Source organism: Xenopus laevis, chromosome 3S (assembly GCF_017654675.1).
Source record: "Xenopus laevis strain J_2021 chromosome 3S, Xenopus_laevis_v10.1, whole genome shotgun sequence".
Classification (NCBI taxonomy): Eukaryota; Metazoa; Chordata; class Amphibia; order Anura; family Pipidae; genus Xenopus; species Xenopus laevis.
The window spans coordinates 97,942,843-97,960,785 of NC_054376.1; the positions used below are offsets into that span (position 1 = coordinate 97,942,843).

The window sequence follows — 17,943 nt, forward strand, 5'->3', positions numbered from 1 at the left end:
TTTACCATTGTCTGAGTCTTCCAGGGAATCAACTCCCCAGACCCCAAAAAAGTCGACTGATCGGAAGGCTCCCATAGTAGACTAGGGACAATATTAAAAAAAAATTATAAAACTCAAACCCTCTTGTTTGGAACCACCGTTTTAGTTCTGTTTATAAACTGTAAAATCAAGTCATGCTCTTCAACATTTTATGAATGGGCCCCAAAATTCTTTGATTTATGCTGGGGAATGCATTACCTATTCTAGATCAGTTTTAGGTTTTAAATTAGGGGTTTTTTTCTCTCTCTGCGAACATAATGACCAGTTTGTACCTGCATCAGTTTTGCCTTGTCTTTTTTACATTCAGCTTATTTTTATTTGGCCATGGCCCAATGATGACACAGTACATTTCTTTGGCTGCTGGCCTTGCCCTCTCCTGGCTTCTAGTAAAAAGATTATCACGCTAATAAAGAACTTTTGAAGGCGATAAGGTTAGAAGCAAAATGACGGAGGTCTTGTGAATGGCAGATTCTGTAAGTAGCAGCTTCCTTATAAAGCTGTCAAAAATAGCACAGCTCTTAAAATTTCCACTATACCAGTTTGAAGGGACATTTTTTCAAAAAGAAGGCTTAGTGGACTTTATATTAAATAATACAGCCACTAATCCTGGAAGTCCAGCTGGATCTAGTTATCCAACCATTTGTCACTCATGTAGTCATGTCAGCTTTTTCCAAGAACCACTTGTTACAAATAGTTTGTGCACTTTCTTGGAATATCCTTTAGAAGAAGTCTGGGATACATCTGTAAATGCCTTAATTTATTTATCAGAGAAGAAAATCTTTATTGCAATGCTTAATGTGAAAAGCATGAATGTAAATATATGTAGTGTTTTTTTGTTCTGCCTGTTACCATTGGATGATCACATCCAGTTCTGAAATTCAGAGTTCATCTACCCAGACTGATCGTCTTCTGATGATCTCATTAGCTTGTAATAGAGATGAGGGGACCTTTAAAAAATGTGGCTGCTGGACAACCAAAGATTTTGGTTGCTTGCAAAATCTGTGGTCTGAAACACCTATTCTAGTTATGCTCACTTTTAACCCCCCCTGTTTATGCAGCAATCAGGAGATTTTATGCAATATTATTCAGGGGGATCAAATTGACCAGTTGAATTGTGCATCTTAAAGGGGTTGTTCACCTTCAAATTAATGTAGAGCGTGATATCCTGAGACAATTTGCAATTGGTTTTCATTTTTTATTATTTGTGGTTTTTGAGTTATTTAGCTTTTTTATTCAGCAGCTTTCAAGTTAGTAGTTTCAGCAATCGGGTTGCTAGGGTCTAAATTAGCCTAGCAACCATGGACTGATTTGAAGAGGAGACTGGAATATGAATAGGAGAGGACCTGAATAGAAAGATGAGTATTAAAAGTAGCAATAACAATAACATTTGTAGCTTTACAGAGCATGAGCTGAGAAGAATCCAAAGAAAAAGGCAAATAACTCAAAAACTATAAATAATGCAGACCAATTACAAAGTTAACTAGAATTGACCATTCTATAACATACTAAAAGTTGCTTTGAAGGTGAACCACACCTTTAAAGGAACAGTAACGTCAAAAAATAAAAGTGTTTTAAAGTAATGAAAATAGAATGCAGTGTTGCCCTGCACTGATAAAACTGATCTGTTTGCTTAAGAAACACTATTATTGTTTATATAAATAAGCTGCTGTGTAGCAATGGGGGCAGCCATTCAAAAGAGAAAATGCTCAGGTTACACAGCAGTTAGCAAATAAGCTCTGTCTGCCTAATGGTGTTATCTGTTATCCATTAGTTAACCTGTGCCATATAGCCGTTTTTCAATTTCCGCCATTGCTCCACAGCAGCTTGTTTATATGAACTATAGTAGTGTTTCTGAAGCAAACAGATCAGTTTTACCAGTGCAGGGCAACAGTACATGATATTTTCATTAGTTTAAAACACTTACATTTTTTGGTGTTACTGTTCCTTTAAGTCTGAATAGCAACTGTCTTTGAAATTGCTTCTGTTAATCCCACATTTGACCTGACTGCTGAGTGGTCATAGCAGCAATTCTTGTCTAATTACTGGCCAAATTTGACAACGTTGATTCGTAGTAAGCCCAATATAAACATTTGATATACGTGAATAGATAAAGAAATGGGCAATTCATGAGCAGTGGGTCAATTTTAAACATTTCATTAGGGGCAATATTTTATTAACTGTGCATTCCCTTTATGTAAGCAGCTGAGTTTGTTTTTATGTTGCCAGATATTAGAATTATTAGACACCTCAGTATTTGGGGTTTTTTTTCAAAAAGTATTTAGATAGTTCTGTAATTCATACGTACACCACGTTCTGTACAGAGCAGAGCTCTTAGGATTCTAGAATCTCTTTCACAAGTCATAAATTCAAAGTAAACCTTTTCTTCTGACAAAATATATGTGAATAACACAGTATAGAGATGTCAAAGAAAAAATACTGGCAAGGAAGGAAACCCTGGCAACGATACAGATGTGCTGTACATATGGAGAAGAACTCGCCTTTCTCATAAAATGTTCCTGACTCATTCTCAAAGGGAATTAGTATGTTGCAGATTTTACACATGTGCAATATCAATTGCTAATTAATAACCGAAAGGTACTAAAAGGGCCAAGAACATACACTGGATATTTGAATGTGGACCACATTTCAAGATAAATATTTTTCTTGCCAGACTTACTGAATCTATGCAAAAAATGAATAAAACAATATAGCTATTCAGCCCATCTGAGAATTTCCTGTAGTAATCAATTAGGGAAGTTAGCTGTGGCCAATAGCAATATTTTTCTTAATAAAAATAAACATCTTTAATAGAATATTTATCTCTGTTATTTATGAATGAGCCAAGCTTGGTATCAGTTATGATATGAGAAAGGAAAAAACAAATAATTACTTAATATATATTATACTTTATTTCAGGTGGAAAAAGGCCTTCTATAAAGTTGCATAGTAACATGAGCCAAGTTTACCCTCCCCAACTGAGTAGCATAGCATCCAACAGAAAATCACTTTCATTGGGCATCTATCAAGGGGTGCTGGGTGGTTTACTCTAGGGGTCTCATGATGATTTGTTTTACAGAATAAAACCCTTGCCATGTTTTTATTTGCTTATGGGAAAATTGAAGTCATGTAGGGGAATGTGATAAGTTTCATTAGCACAAAAAAAGTTCCAAAGACCATTGCGAATTTTAGCGACCATGTTTGCGTCCTTTTGGACTCATTACAGACCCTATCGACTTCTTTACGAAGTTTTCGACATAATAATGGCTTTTGCGAACATTCGCAGTGTATGAAATAAACTTTCACAATCATGAAATGTTTTTTGCAACAAAATATTTAATGGAACTCCAGAGCAGGTGTTACAGTGTTTACTTAAAGGGGAACTCCAGCTTCCAAACCAAAATTTGATAAAAAGGGCCACATAACACAGAAACCCCTAATATATCCATCACAGTTACATGTTTCTTCAAAAAGTATGAATAAATGCCATTTTCTATGCTGAAATCCCGCTGTTTAACAGTTCTTCTCTTTCTGCATCATTTGAAATCCTGGCAGGGAAGGAGGGACTAAACACTGATGTTGCAAATTGTAACAACTTCTCCACATCTTACAGACAGCATGCAGGAACTATATAACCCACAATGCATTGCACTGTGATGTTCCTTTCTTTATTGAAATCATGTGTGCAGGGAATTGTGAGTTTTGGAGGATACAGGCTGAGGACAGATGGCTGTTGATACAAAGTAACAGTAGTCAGCCAGCTCAGCAAAGTAGTCAGACAGATCAGCAGGAGAGCAGGGGGCTAGGCTTAGGGAACTGTCAGAAACCATTAAAAACCATGAAAAGTCTGCATATTTTTTAATTGATGTATATTAGAAAGTTGCTTGAAATTATATTTACTTTTCAAAAAGTTATGTTTTTGTGGAGTTCCCCTTTAGCAATGTAATATTTGCCATCAAATGATTTTACATTTCGAGCAACACTAAACATTTGCAAAAATGCCATTTGAAACATTGCTTGCAATTTTTTACAATTACATTCCCCCTATGTTTTCTTACAACAATTACTACCAATAGGCTAACATTTAAATCAGAAATGGACACTCAGCAGTCATTGGGCATAAGCATCAGTAAACTCTTAAATATTTGAAATTGCCACTGGGGCATGTTATCCTACAGCAAAAGTCTCTAACAACCTGATCCACAGAAATTTAATATAAAAAAAAAAACCCAGTTGCCCAGTTGACAACCAATAACTCATAGTAAATGGGAGAAGAACCCCTTCCTACCTGAGCAATCTGAATATAGCTTATGGAATTTGCTTCCAAACTGGTTTGAGAGGGAGAAGCTTTATTAAAACATGGGAAACTTTCTGCTTTGTTTCTTGTTTGCTTTGTTTGACCTTGTAAGAAAGAAATCTCTAGTACCATTTAAAAGTGTTTCTATAACTTTTCCTCTGTGCAAAGACGTATTTCATAGCTATATATGTATAAGTGTATTCTGCAAAAGAAAATATTTGCAGACAATATATTACTGGCTTAACAGTTGTATGGAGTGTGTTTGTTTCTAGTTAAATAGTTTGGACAGAAGTCTGAAATCTAAGAGAGCTGATAAACACTTCTATTGTGTTCTGCTGGTTACATACCAAGATCCGCTGGTAGATCATGATCAACTTTCCCTTTCGGGACATTTAAGAAACTGTTGATTTTTTGTTTGTTGTGCACTGCTATGAGAAAGTTTTCAACCCATACAACAATCTGAACTATATCTGCTCAAAAACCCAAGAAGCCCAGTAGCCAGGAAATATAACAGATGGAGTTTTAACAGGTGTTGTGATGTAGATGCTCTTTGTGCGGTATCTGCTCCAGTATTGCTTTCATACTGGAAAGCAGGTTGCATTTGTATTTGGACGACTGCATAAAAACTGCTTGATGGAAAGGAAGCCAATAAATCCCAATTATGGAATAGGAGTTGGATTTCACACATCTGAGCAGATGTTAACTAGCTGAGGCCAAAAAATGCACTGTTAAATGATTAAAAAACTGGTTTTCAGCTAAGACTAGTCAGGACTTTAAACATTTGGAAAGTTTTATTTTTGTTTTATTTGTTTTTTACTAACTGGAGTATTTTGGAGTGGCTGGAGTGACTGGATGTGTAACACAAAAGCCAGAACACTACTTCCTGCTTTGCAGCTCTCTTGGTTTCCACTGATTGGTTACTAGGCATTGACCAACCAGAGACTTAAGGGGGGGGGGCATTTGGGTCATATCTGTTGCTTTTGAATCTGAGCTGCATGCTGAGGATCAATTGCAAACTCACTGAACAGTTAGAGAGTTGAAAAGCAGGAAGTAATGTCCTTTTCTTTTATGTTAGACATCCAGTCACTCCAGCTTTTATACATTACATTTTTGGCTAACTAACTATTTTAGAAACATTTTTTATTTTGCACAGCCTATCTACCCAGTTGTATTATTACACTGAACTGTTCTTTAAGAAATCTGTTTCCTATCCTTCTAAAAGTAATTCAATAGAGTGGAAAATTAATTTCCAGTTGTGAATTTACAGAAAATCGAAATGTTACCTCTGCCTTAGACATTTTGTCTTTCACTATATTCCTGCTCTCACAACTCTGTGCTCTCTCTCTCCCACCACATCCTTCCACTATGTCTGCTCTTTATGCTTGCTCCCAGCATCTCTATTTTCTCTTTTTCTAACACTTGTCTGTTCACAGTGTCCACTATCTCCCCTCACTGCAATTTCTATGTTTCCCCAAGGGCTCATTTGTGACTGTTCCAGCTTACTTGCACTATTACTCAGATCTGTCTGTGATCTGGTTAGCACATGCTGTAACTGGTCCTCAAGAATATAGTGGCTGAGCACAACTTTTGGTCACAGTTTTAAACATAACTGTGTATTGTGTGAATCCTCACCCACTTTGCTTCATATTAATGTAACACTATTAAGAAGTGAATGAGTTTTGTTGGAAAACCATAGCATCATTGTATGGTAGCTGTGCATCTAAAACAGCAGGTGAACACATGCTCAAAGGATTTCCTACTAATTCTTTAATGATTATACCGCTAACACTAATCTGATTAACACCTGAATTTTAAGCATATCTTCCCAACTACTGCTTTGTTGCTCAGTGTCAGAACTGCTTTCGTTCAACAGTCACTGGGGAAACATCTGTACCCATCAGATCTCAATGATGCCTTTACCAATAGGCATGCATGCCTTTTACCTACCTTACCTTTTACCTACTTTTACTCTCAGCATATTTTCAGGGAAAAATGTCAGGTTTCAGCCAAGGATGGTTAGAACTTTGCACTTTGTTTGCCAACAGTTATCAGACTTCCAAAGATCATTATCACATGTATGATTTCTAATATAAAGAAGAACACATTTTATGTGATTTTTTGTGATGAAACTGTTTTGAATATTCTCCAAAGAGCATGACAATGAAAATAAATCTATAGTAAATTGCAATCACGTTATACTTGTACCATGCCATTCTTCACATCAAGCCCCCATCAAGCAAAGGTCTTACATAAGAAAAAAATTATCAAATCAATTTTGATTTATTTCACCTAAAAAAATTGGAAAAGAATGCTGAATGCTGATTCGCCGCCAGCGAATAAAATTGCGAAACGCCCGCGGAAATTCGCGGCAAAAATTCGCCGGCGTCAAAATTTTTTTTTTTCGAAAAAACGGACGCCGGCGCCAAAAACGGGCGCTGGCGTCGAAAAACGGGCGCCGGCGTCAAAAACGAGACGCCGGTGCCGTTTCGCGAATTTTTCGCCGTTTCGCGAATTTCGCGCGAAATTCGCGAATTTTCCGGCGAAGCGAAACGGCGCAAATTCGCCCATCACTATCTACCATATAAAATGTAATTCCTATTCCAACAAGTGTTTTTGTTTAGTTGTAATATTGGTGTTTAGGCAGCTATCTCAGGTCCTTTTGCCTGGTCATGTTCTTTTAGAAAGAGCAAGTGCTGCACTATGGAACTGCTCTTCCCATTGTTCTGCTGATGGGCTGCTGAGGGGGACTTACAGTACAGCAGTAAAGAATGACTGAAGTTTAGCAGACCATAAGTCACATGACTGGGTGCACTTAGGAAACTGATAATATGTCTCGCCCCATGTCAGATTTCAAAATTAAATATAAAAAAAATCTGTTTGCTCTTTTGAAAAACAGATTTCAGAGCAGAAGTCTGCTGGAGCAGCACTATTAAAATAACATGTTTTCCCATGACAGTATCCCTTTAAGGTCTGGCACTTGGCAGAGCAAACAGGCACACGTTTAACCTCCAGAGGAGTGAATAACAAATAGACATTTGTACCTGAGAACTGTCTATAAAGATAATTTTTTACAGATCAGTGGAACAAAATTGTGACGTAAGAAAGATAAGAAAAATGTAGAAACCGTTGTAAATAAATGACTAATTCTATTATTTCAACATTACCAGGAAACTGAAAAAAAATTAATCAAAAGGCATTTAAGGTATAGTTTGTTTCTCAAAAGTTAGAGCATACCTCCCAACATTTGAAAAATGTTAAGAGGAACAAAGATATCTGCCACACTACAAATTTTTAACCATAATGATTTTATGGCCAGCGAAATTAGCGAAACGGCGAAAAATTTGCGAAACTGCGCCGGGGTCTCGTTTTTGACGCCAGCGTCTGTTTTTTGATGCCGGTGTCCAATTTCTTTTCATTGCAAATTCATGCCTGGCAAATAAATTCGCCCATCACTAGTAGAGAGCTGCTCGTACAAGCTAAAGTGCAACTTCCGGGGGATCAAACTACATTGTGGACAAAAAAATGGCTCTTTATTAGTGATGGCCGAATAAATTAGCCAGGCACAAATTCGTGGCGAATTTCAACATTTACTGCCGGCGAATAAACTTGCAAAGATTCGCCAGCGACAAAACATTTTGGACGTATGTCGGAAAAGTCACTCGCGTCAAAACCGCTGCACGTCAACATTATTCGGAAACACCCATTGACTTTAACGTTGGCGTCAAAATTCACGTTTCGGGACAAATTTCGCCCATCACTACTCTTTATTCCTGTTTTGTCTAGTTTGCAGCTTGTGATTCATATCCCCTACTGATTTGTTTATACTATTGATTATTCTGTACACAAATTGGATATTTCTAGATATAATGTGCAAAAAAGATGTGTTTTCTAGGGCCATTTTTTAAATCATATGTTTCAGTGGCTTAACCCACACACTTTTTTCTGTCCTCCAGATGATTATGGAACCTTTTACCTCATTATAAACCAATAGGGTGATATGGTTGTGCATATATTTAATGCTTTCTCATGCTTTACTTGCAGGAAGTGCACAGTCAGCAAGAAATGTATAGTAATCGCAAATTGGTTTCTATGGGTTACTGTTCCATGCACCAAAGTTAATAAATCAGCCCCATTATATTGAAACATAAGATTCCTGTACTTATGCACTTGGGTTCCAATTTTGTTACATCAACACATTTCATATATTGTAGGCTATGTTCACATTATACTTAAGTTTCTTAGGACCAAAAAGTTTGCCAGATGTTTGGAGACCAGAGCAGCTTTATATATCACTCCCAAACCATATAACACAATTTGACACTATTATGAGTTAAGCGTTTCTTATATTTGAGTTCTGTTAAACATGAAGTCCTATAGGAAACTCTGTTCTGGAAAAATCAGTCTTCAATTACTGTGCTATATTAGCACAACCTTTACATTTATCTATCTAAGATTAAATTTGCAGGTTCAGTTTCAACCCTGACATGTATTTCCTATTGAAGTTGTGCATTGCTGTACATCAGCAGGAAACAGATGCACACAAACCGCAAGTTATGATTAATCAATTTAGTCCATTTGCTGCTTAAATTTGCAATTATACTGGCCTGGGTTCCGCCATAAGCATTGCAGTTCATATTTCCATAGTTCAAAGCTATGCGCCAGCTCTTTGCGAATGAATTCAGAATGGATGATCCAAGTCAAATAACGCATTTGAGCTTACTCAGGAGGTAAAAAAAATACAGGGTCTGCAAATGTTGCTTAAAGTTAAAACACATGAGGGGGATGTTGTGCTAAGTGTTAAAAGAAGAGATTAAGCAGATGGTTTTAAGGAGAAGTACATGTAAAAACAAGTTGATAATCTGTCTTTAATATTCATGTATAAGTTAACATTTTCCCTGTACTGAAACTCCAGATGAATCTGTCTTGTCCCAAAAGGATGTACTAATCCACTTTACATCTTTCTGGGCTGTAGTCCATTTTTAACAACTATCATAGTTTGTAAAACGTTACATCCATCATCTACAGAATATTACAGCTCCATCTACTGTATGTGCTACTGTAATAGAGAGTTGATCATTGGTAACCCTACAAAAGGTCCAAACCTAATGGGATGTCTTATGTCCAATGTTTGATTATAACATTTATGCAAAATATTTTTCGACCTCATGAAGAATGGCCTGTTTCTCAACAGGCATATCAATCAATTCTCCAGCACTTGGATGTTGAACAGTCATATTCATTGAAGCCCATGTGTATTATCCTTTTTGTGCAATATGTCTTTAATAGGTAACAGTTTAATTTGCACTGAGCCCTAGGCAAGTTCTGCTAGCCTCTGAGACTGACTTGAAACCAGATATGAACCTTTAGGCCCTGAGTGCTCTGAGGCCACTGAGAAGGATCCAAGAAGAGGAGGTGATAGGATTTGCCACAGGGAATGGAAAGAGTGTAGACTTCAATAAAGTGGCACTATATTAATAGAAGATATATGAAGTTGAGCGGGAGCCCTATCTGCCTTAACCATATTTATTAATTGACTCCAGCAAAACAGATTCCAAAAGACAAATTTACTAACCTCCGAAAATTAGCCAGCATCGGCTTCACTCACAGTGCAACGCTTCGCCTGGCGTAGATTCGCCAGGACAACGCTAATTCACTAAAATCTGAAGTTCCGCCCAGGGTGCGGAATGCTGGCGAAGTTGCACTAGCGTTACTGCGGCAAGCTAATTTGCATACGGCGGGAAGTTATAGTTCAATGGACATATATATGTTGCAGCAAATACATTACACTACACAAGCCCGGGGAACCTAAATAAAATAAAATAAAGTTGTTATATTGCCCTACACATGAGCCCAGTGTATAGTTTATGTGCCATATGTTAGGAAATGTAGGGGGGAAGGGGGAAAACAATTTACGATCTTTTGCAGCCTATCACCCTGAAAAAAAGAAAAGCTGCTAGCGTTTTTTGGGACTTTTTTTGGGGATTTTCAACTATTTTTTGAGGAAGTCCTATCTACTCTATTGCACTTCGCCTGGTCTTAGGTGGCGAAGGCAAGTCTGGCGCAAGAATTAACGTTCAGTAAAATCCGCATCTTATTGAATTTGCGTAGTTACATCCATTCGCCAGAGCACAAATTCGCCTGGCATTAGGGAGCGAAGTACCGCTAGAGTCTATCTCCTTCGCTAGTGAAGTTACGCCAGAGACCATTAGTAAATCGATGAAATACCGAAATGACGTCACGCTGGCAAATTTTCACCTGCGTTAGTCACTTCGCCCTTTAGTAAATCTGCCCCCAAGGCTTCATCCAATAATTATTTTGTACGTATGTTACTGAAGTTTGGTTAGTAACTTGTAATAAAGTTTAGCTTTCTGGAGCTCTTCCAGCACGTCTATGGAATGACAATCTTCTTGTGGTGGTACAACTCCCAGGTATATGGCCACATCAATAAATTCCACTTAATACAAAATAAGGGAACCCAGCATACACCGGAAAAGTGTAAAAGTGTTATTGTGCTATTCCGAAACAACATTTCAGGGTTATTCAGGCTCTTTATTACCTCCCAGTAAGGAGAAAAGATGTGAATAACCCTGAAAAGTTGATACCACTGAATGACAAATATAAATATATAGTAACAGAATTTTAGGGTGTGTGGTGTCCCTTATTCTCTATTAACTAGTAACTGATAATGATTGCATCACAGAATATTCTGTAGTTACCACCAACATTGATGCAGGTAAAGTCCAATATAAAGGAGTGCTGTTACTCCCTATAGCAGCTACATGCCAGCCATGTGCAAGGTCTGAGAGGAAGGTGCTCTGCCCTTCAGACTTCTTTCTGTATATCGCCATCTTGACAATTGCAAACGTGCCACTTACACAACAACTGAACATTAATTTATATTAATGGGTCAGTATCATGGCTTGTTGAAAAAAACTGGTGTCATTCTCGGCAAAATTGACTGTTTTGTTACCTGGAGACTTATAGACTATACTGGATTGTAATCTATTAATGTATATCAGCCTATGCTCGTTAAAGAGCATAATCAGCAGTGACTGCGGTTTTCTGTCTTATGGTAGTGGTTGACAACCCTTACGGCTAAACTACACTGGAATTTTTGTAGGATGGTGTTGGATCAACAAAACGCATCCAAGAAGTCAGAAGTAGTCACATGGGCCAAAATAAAATGGGACTTTTTGCGTGCCAACATCAGATAAATTCTGACCCAAAAAATATGATCAAAATCTCCTGTGCAGTTTAGCCTTTACAATGTTCTCTAATTATACCCCATCACTTGTTTATAAGGTTAGTGACCCCCCCCCTGTGGTACTGGAGAAGGTATAGGTAGAAACAGATAAGTAAAGCATCAGCAACCTGTACAGCATAAGGGATATTGCAAATATTACAGAAACTTGCTAGAACTTGTTAGGTAGAAAAGACTTAACTGATTGAAGGAAGAAAGATGTATGCAGTGTGCTTAAAGGGTGGTTCACCTTTATGTTCATTTTTAGTATGTTATAGAATGGCTAATTCTAAGCAACTTAGAATAAGGGCCGGATTTACTATCCAGGCGCCCCTAGGCCGTCTGTTTCTCCTCCGCCATCTTCTTCACCTCCCCTTCCCCATCTCCTTCTACTCTGCGTCCCCTCCCTTTCCCCATCTCCCTTTCCTCCCCTTCCCCTACCCATCTCCTCCCCTTCCCCTCTACGTCCCCTACCTGTTTCTTCCCCTCTACGTCCCCTACCTGTTTCTTCCCCTCTACGTCCCCTACCTGTTTCTTCCCCTCCACGTCCCCTACACGTCCACTTCCTGCACATGAGCATGCATGCGTAGAACTGCACTGGAGACACTCCAGTCTTCAGGACTCACATTTGGATGCGGCCAGAGTGGCATGCTGCCCCATAAATTCTGCCATCCTAGGCCCGGGCCTTATTGGCCTTGTCACAAATCTGGGCCTGCTTAGAATTACCAACTATCTTACTCTTAATAGTTTTCAAATGTCAGTTTCAAATTACTGACCCCATCTAAAAAAACAAATACCCTATAAGGCTACAAATGTATTGTTATCGCTACTTTTTATCACTCAGACTTCCCCTATTCATATCCCAGCCTCTCATTCAAATCAGTGCATGGTTGCTAGGGTAATTTGGACCCTAGCAACCAGATTGCTGAAATGGCAAACTGGAGAGCTGCTGAATAAAAAGCTAAATAACTCAAAAACTAAAAATAATAAAAATGAAAACCGATTGCAAATTGTCTCAGAATATCACTCCCTATCAGTGATGCACCGAATCCAGGATTCGGTTTGGGATTCGCCCAGGATTCGGCCTTTTTCAGAAGGATTTGGATTCGGCCGAATCCTTCTGCCCAGCCGAACCGAATTTGAATATGCAAATTAGGGATGGGGAGGGAAATTGCGCGACTTTTAGTCACAAAACAAGGAAGTAAAAAAGGTTTTCCCCTTACCACCCCTAATTTACATGTGCAAATTAGGATTCGGTTCAGTAGTCGACCAAATATTTCGCGAAGGATTTAGGGTTCGGTCGAATCCAAAATAGTGGATTTGGTGCATCCCTAGTCAGAACATATTGTTTATCCATATAAAATTTATAATTTGGACCATTGAGTAATGTCCAAGCTTATGCTGGTGGTTATCCAGTTGGGCATTTTATGCATAGGCAATATGAAAATGCAAATACGAAAATGGAACCCAGAAAGATGGAATCTGTGTAGTTTGCTCTCTGTAACTTTTTTCCCTTGCAAATTGGATTCTACATCATTGGGTGCCAAAGGGTTAATTGGCTTTTCTTGAATTATTTATCTTGCTATTCTCTCCCTATCAAGTCTGGCGTCCAAAACTATCTGATTGCTAAGGTCAATAACCCTAGCAAGTAAATAAGAGTTTAAAAGCCAGGCTGGGGAAGGGCACAAAAGAAAAGGTAAATAATTCAAAAAGCATTTTAAAAAAAATCGTTAAAAACAGACTTACTGCATTGATTACTCCTGTCTCCACCTGCCCCTTTAAATGCTATACAGACAGAAGCTTGGTTCATACAGAAGTAATTTAGTAACACCATGACTTGGCAGCACACTGTCTATCAGCAGCAGAAGACAGGAGACATGTTTCAGGAGGAGAAAAAATAAATACATTCAATATCTTAAGGCGTTTAATATTCACTTTGCTCACATTTTAGATTAATGTAGTGGAGTATTAAGTCTGGATGTATAAAACGAGCAGATCATAAAATGCTTGTATGCTTACATTCTCATTCCACTAAAAAAATAATATCTATATATAGATATATATATATATATATATATATATATATATATATATATATATATATATATATATATATACTGTATATATATATATACTGTACATAGATATATATATTGTACATATATATATATATACTGTACATATATATATATATAGCCCGTCCCCATAATTTTCTTCTGTGATTTGATGCCAATTTTCTGTCTTGCAGTGGGCTATGTAGAACAGATTGCATTAATTATCATTAAAGTATTTACGTCATGCCAGCCCTGTAAAGCAGAAATGTGCCCAATATGCAGCTGCAAAAGGAAAGCAGCAGGAATTTCAACAGTTCTTTTTTTTTTTTTAAAACTAACTCAGTAACGTGCATTCTTTTAAGTAAAAATAAATGTGCTTTGGTGTTTCGGTCTCAAAATGCAAAGGTATGATGTTATTTGTTATCCTGCCCAAAAAGTCTGTATTCAAAAACTTTGCCAGAAGAGGGAGAGAGAGAGAAGGGAACTATTCTCCCAGCTGTTTCCTGTCTACAGTGTCTGTGTAAATGTAGATAAATGTGAGGCTTTTCTGTAAATCCCTCTTCTGTTTGCAAAATCTGACTGTCACTGCTAAAATCAGAGCAGATAGTCTACGCAATGGAACAAAGTCCTCTATATTGAAATGTGACATTGCTCTGAACATCTCCACTGGATTCCTTTTATTATCACAGCTGACCATTCCATTCCCAGTCTCTGCTCTCCTCAGAAGCCATGGAAACAAACAACAATCTTTCAACACAATTATTTAAGTGCTACTTTTGTGATATCTTAAAGGTAACTCGTTTATTTGATTTATGATTTATGATTTATGAATACTGCAAGTGGTTGACTTTTCTTCAGAGCTGTCAGAGCTTTGACCTAAAATGCTGAATGTGCATTTTTTCTTAGATTTCTATGTTTGCATTGGGGCATGTGTTGAACAATTATGAATGTGGAGAATATTTTTTTTTTTTATTTATAGCATGATAAATACATTCAGACTGTAACTTCTAATAGCAACATGTGTAATTAACTTCAGATATTATATAGGTGTTGAATCATTAATTCATTTAGATTCCATAAAGTAATGTGACAAACGTGCCTGCTTTTTCTTCTTAACCTGGGGCATGTGATATAATGTATGGGACACAGATATTATATGTTTGTAATAGTTCCAAAAAATACATTCATTACACCTGACAACACTGCTGTGTAATTTTGAATATACTATAGGGACTAGGTTTAGTATCAGCAGGTAGAAACTGTGTCTGTTGCATGGGATTTTTAACACTTTGGAGTAGTCTAACAACTGCAATGGCATGCTAAAATATGATTTTCTAGAAGCTAAAACACTTCTAATACCCTGAATGTTTGACCTCATGCACACTGAGTTAAAGGGGTGTTCCCCTTTCGAGATAACTTTTAATTTGATGTAGAGAGTGATATTCTGAGACAATTTGCAATTGGTTTTCATTTTTTATTATTTGTGGTTTTTGAGTTATTTAGCTTTTAATTCAGCAGCTCTTCAATTTGCATTTTAAGCAATCTGGTAGCTAGGGTCCACATTTCCGTAGCAACCATGAATTGATTTGCATAAGAAACTGGAATATGAATGGGAGTAAGTCTGAATATAAAGATGAGTCATAAAAATTAGCAATAACAATACATTTGTAGCCTTACAGAGCGTTTGCTTTTTAGAAGGGGTCAGCATTGCACATTTGAAAGCTACAAAGAGTCAGAAGAAAAAAAGCAAATAATTATAAAATGATTAAGAATAAATAATGAAAACCATTTGAAAAATTGATTAGAAATGGCCGTTCTATAACATACTAAAAGTTATCTTAAAGATGAACCACCCCAAGCACTGCATGGAAATCGACAATGTTCTACCTAATGACAACCAACTATAGGCTTGCAAAAACAATAGTCTTTCTCACGGGTGGCAACAATTGATACCATGAGCTGAATGTTCCAGATTAACTATAGCATAGATATATACACTCTCTTTACTGTATATGCCATTCTCATCTGCTGTGTTTAAGACCCTTGTTACCCATTGTTAGTTAAACTGATTGAAGTGATCTCTCTTGTAGCTTCTGGCCAGGCTTCAAGTTTCCTTTCTTAGAAAAGAACAAAAAAAAAATAGATTTTTGAAAAAGAAAGTTTTCTTTTATTTTTAAAGAGGCTGTGCCATTGGAATGAAAGTATATGCTGTAGGTCTTGTTTATTAGTAATATATTCAGTTTAATCACAAGGGAAGTGATAAACTCAGTGCGATGTTTATTATTAAAGAAACCTGTTTTTTGTAGCCTTTGGTTGCCAGTACTTTATATTCTTCTGCTAATAAGAATCACATGGAAGAAAAATTATTTTTTCATAGTGTCTGTGCTTTGCAGTAGCCTCTCTGTATGAGCCTACTACAAGTTTAAGTGGAAGAGTCCACAGTATTATATACTATTAATGAGCACTCAAAGCTTCAAACCACGCCATCAAAATATTTCTGTGCATTCGTTTATTGGAGAAGGAAGGTAATCCTGCACTTGGGGGTGCCAAATGTTAGGCACCCCAAGTGATTGTATTGACTTACCTGAAACCCCGGTGCTCCTATCAGCAGAAAACTTCACCAGCCCGGGGTTATTCCAGCGAGAACCACAGAACGATCCCTCTTCCGGCTTCTTCTTGCTTCCAAATTCCTGGGGCAAACGCATACACAGTTGAACGAAAAAGCCGACTTTTAAGTTAAAGTTCGGCTTTTCATTCTACTACGCATGCACAGCCGCACAAAGAAAGTGGAATACGGAAGAAAAGTGCTCCATGGTGCTCACTGGTATAACCCCAGGCCAGTGCAGTTTTCTGCTGATAGGAGCACTGACCAGGGGTTTCAGGTAAGTAAATACAATCACTTGGGGGTGCTTAACATTTGGCACCCCCAAGTGCAGGATGACTTTCCTTCCACTTTAAAGAGAGAACAGAAGTGGGCTGGGTGACTTCAAGTGTCAGTAAGTAACAAGCATGGGCTGAAGCTACAAATTATGAGGAAGAGGAAGAGGAAGTTAGTATGAAATGTTACACTTCATTAAGAGCTAATTGCTTTACAAGGGGTATATCAGATGATCAATTAAATGACATAAATGTACTCTGAAGCTTCTGGGCGTCAATGGACTACTATGAACGCCAACCAATAGCTAAAATGATAAAGTCTCACTTGTAGTGCAGGAATTAGAAATTAATATTAATCCATTGTCTGTGTTTTCATTGGCAGCTGAAGATGCACAAAATGTCCTGCATTCATCTGCTCTACCTGGTTTTGTGTTTCCTGACTTTAACCCATTCAGCAGCTGCTGGACCAGAGACCCTCTGTGGTGCTGAACTGGTGGACACTCTTCAGTTTGTATGTGGAGACAGAGGTTTCTATTTTAGTAAGTTCTTTTTTTCTTCCTTCTTCTTCTTTTGCCTCATAATTTACAGCCTGGTGACTAATGTAATGGCTGGCAAATGGGATAACTGAATAACGGATTGGGAACTGTTGGCATGCATTTGTGGTGAAACATTTGGATGTTCACTCGCAAAAAGCGGTGTTGGCACATCTAGCTCCTTTTCACACAGAGGCTGCAGCACCATAACCTTTAGCAGATAAATAAAAGGGCACTGACTAAGATCTTACATAAAATCTTACATAAAGAAGATGCCTAGAGAGCTTCTCTTATAATGAAACTGGCACACAGAGAAATAAGTGCCTGCTACTTTTAGTTGGCCAAACAAATATGTTCCGTTGCTTTCTATGGCATGTGTAAACTATCCTGCTCTCAGAGGGAACAATAAAACTCATTTCAAGCAAGTTAAAATCAGCAGCCATTAAATCCTGTTGTAATTAGCCCAATTATTAGGCAATGGTGGGTATTTTTAACTAATAGGTCCACAATTAATATATTGGATTGGTTCCTAAGTGTTTCTAGACCTAGAGCAAATAATCCACATTTTATCACATTCCCCTCATTAATAAACTCTCATTATTTGGAAGGTATCTCGACTTAAAATCTGGGATTTTGTCTGTATATAAAAAGAGGAGCTCTCTAATCTTAGTTTGATTAGTTCGTTTACGGTGAATAATCCTGCTGCACCATAACTAAATGACATGGCTACACAAAAGAAACACCCTGCTGCAACTTCACTTGATTTTGTTTTTTAGCATCATCCCCTCAACATTTTGTTTTAATTGAACTTGAATATATATGATGACTGCATAGAAGTAAAACTGAGGGTGGTAAGACCTCCTACAGTAACTCCTCTGCTCTGTGTTCTTTCTAATTTAGACTGAA

General features: G+C 37.5%; 1 protein-coding gene across 1 annotated transcript in view; it reads left to right on the forward strand.

Moving 5' to 3' along the window:
• Positions 1-14,080: 14,080 nt before the first annotated feature.
• Positions 14,081-17,943, forward strand: part of LOC108712492 (insulin-like growth factor I-A) — a 44,859-nt gene continuing 40,996 nt past the window's right edge. Inside the window, exons 1-2 of the mRNA XM_018254692.2 lie at positions 14,081-14,419; positions 16,887-17,043. Of these exons, the coding sequence (XP_018110181.1) occupies positions 14,357-14,419; positions 16,887-17,043 (220 nt within the window). The 5' untranslated portion in view covers positions 14,081-14,356. The remainder of the gene's footprint in view (positions 14,420-16,886; positions 17,044-17,943) is intronic.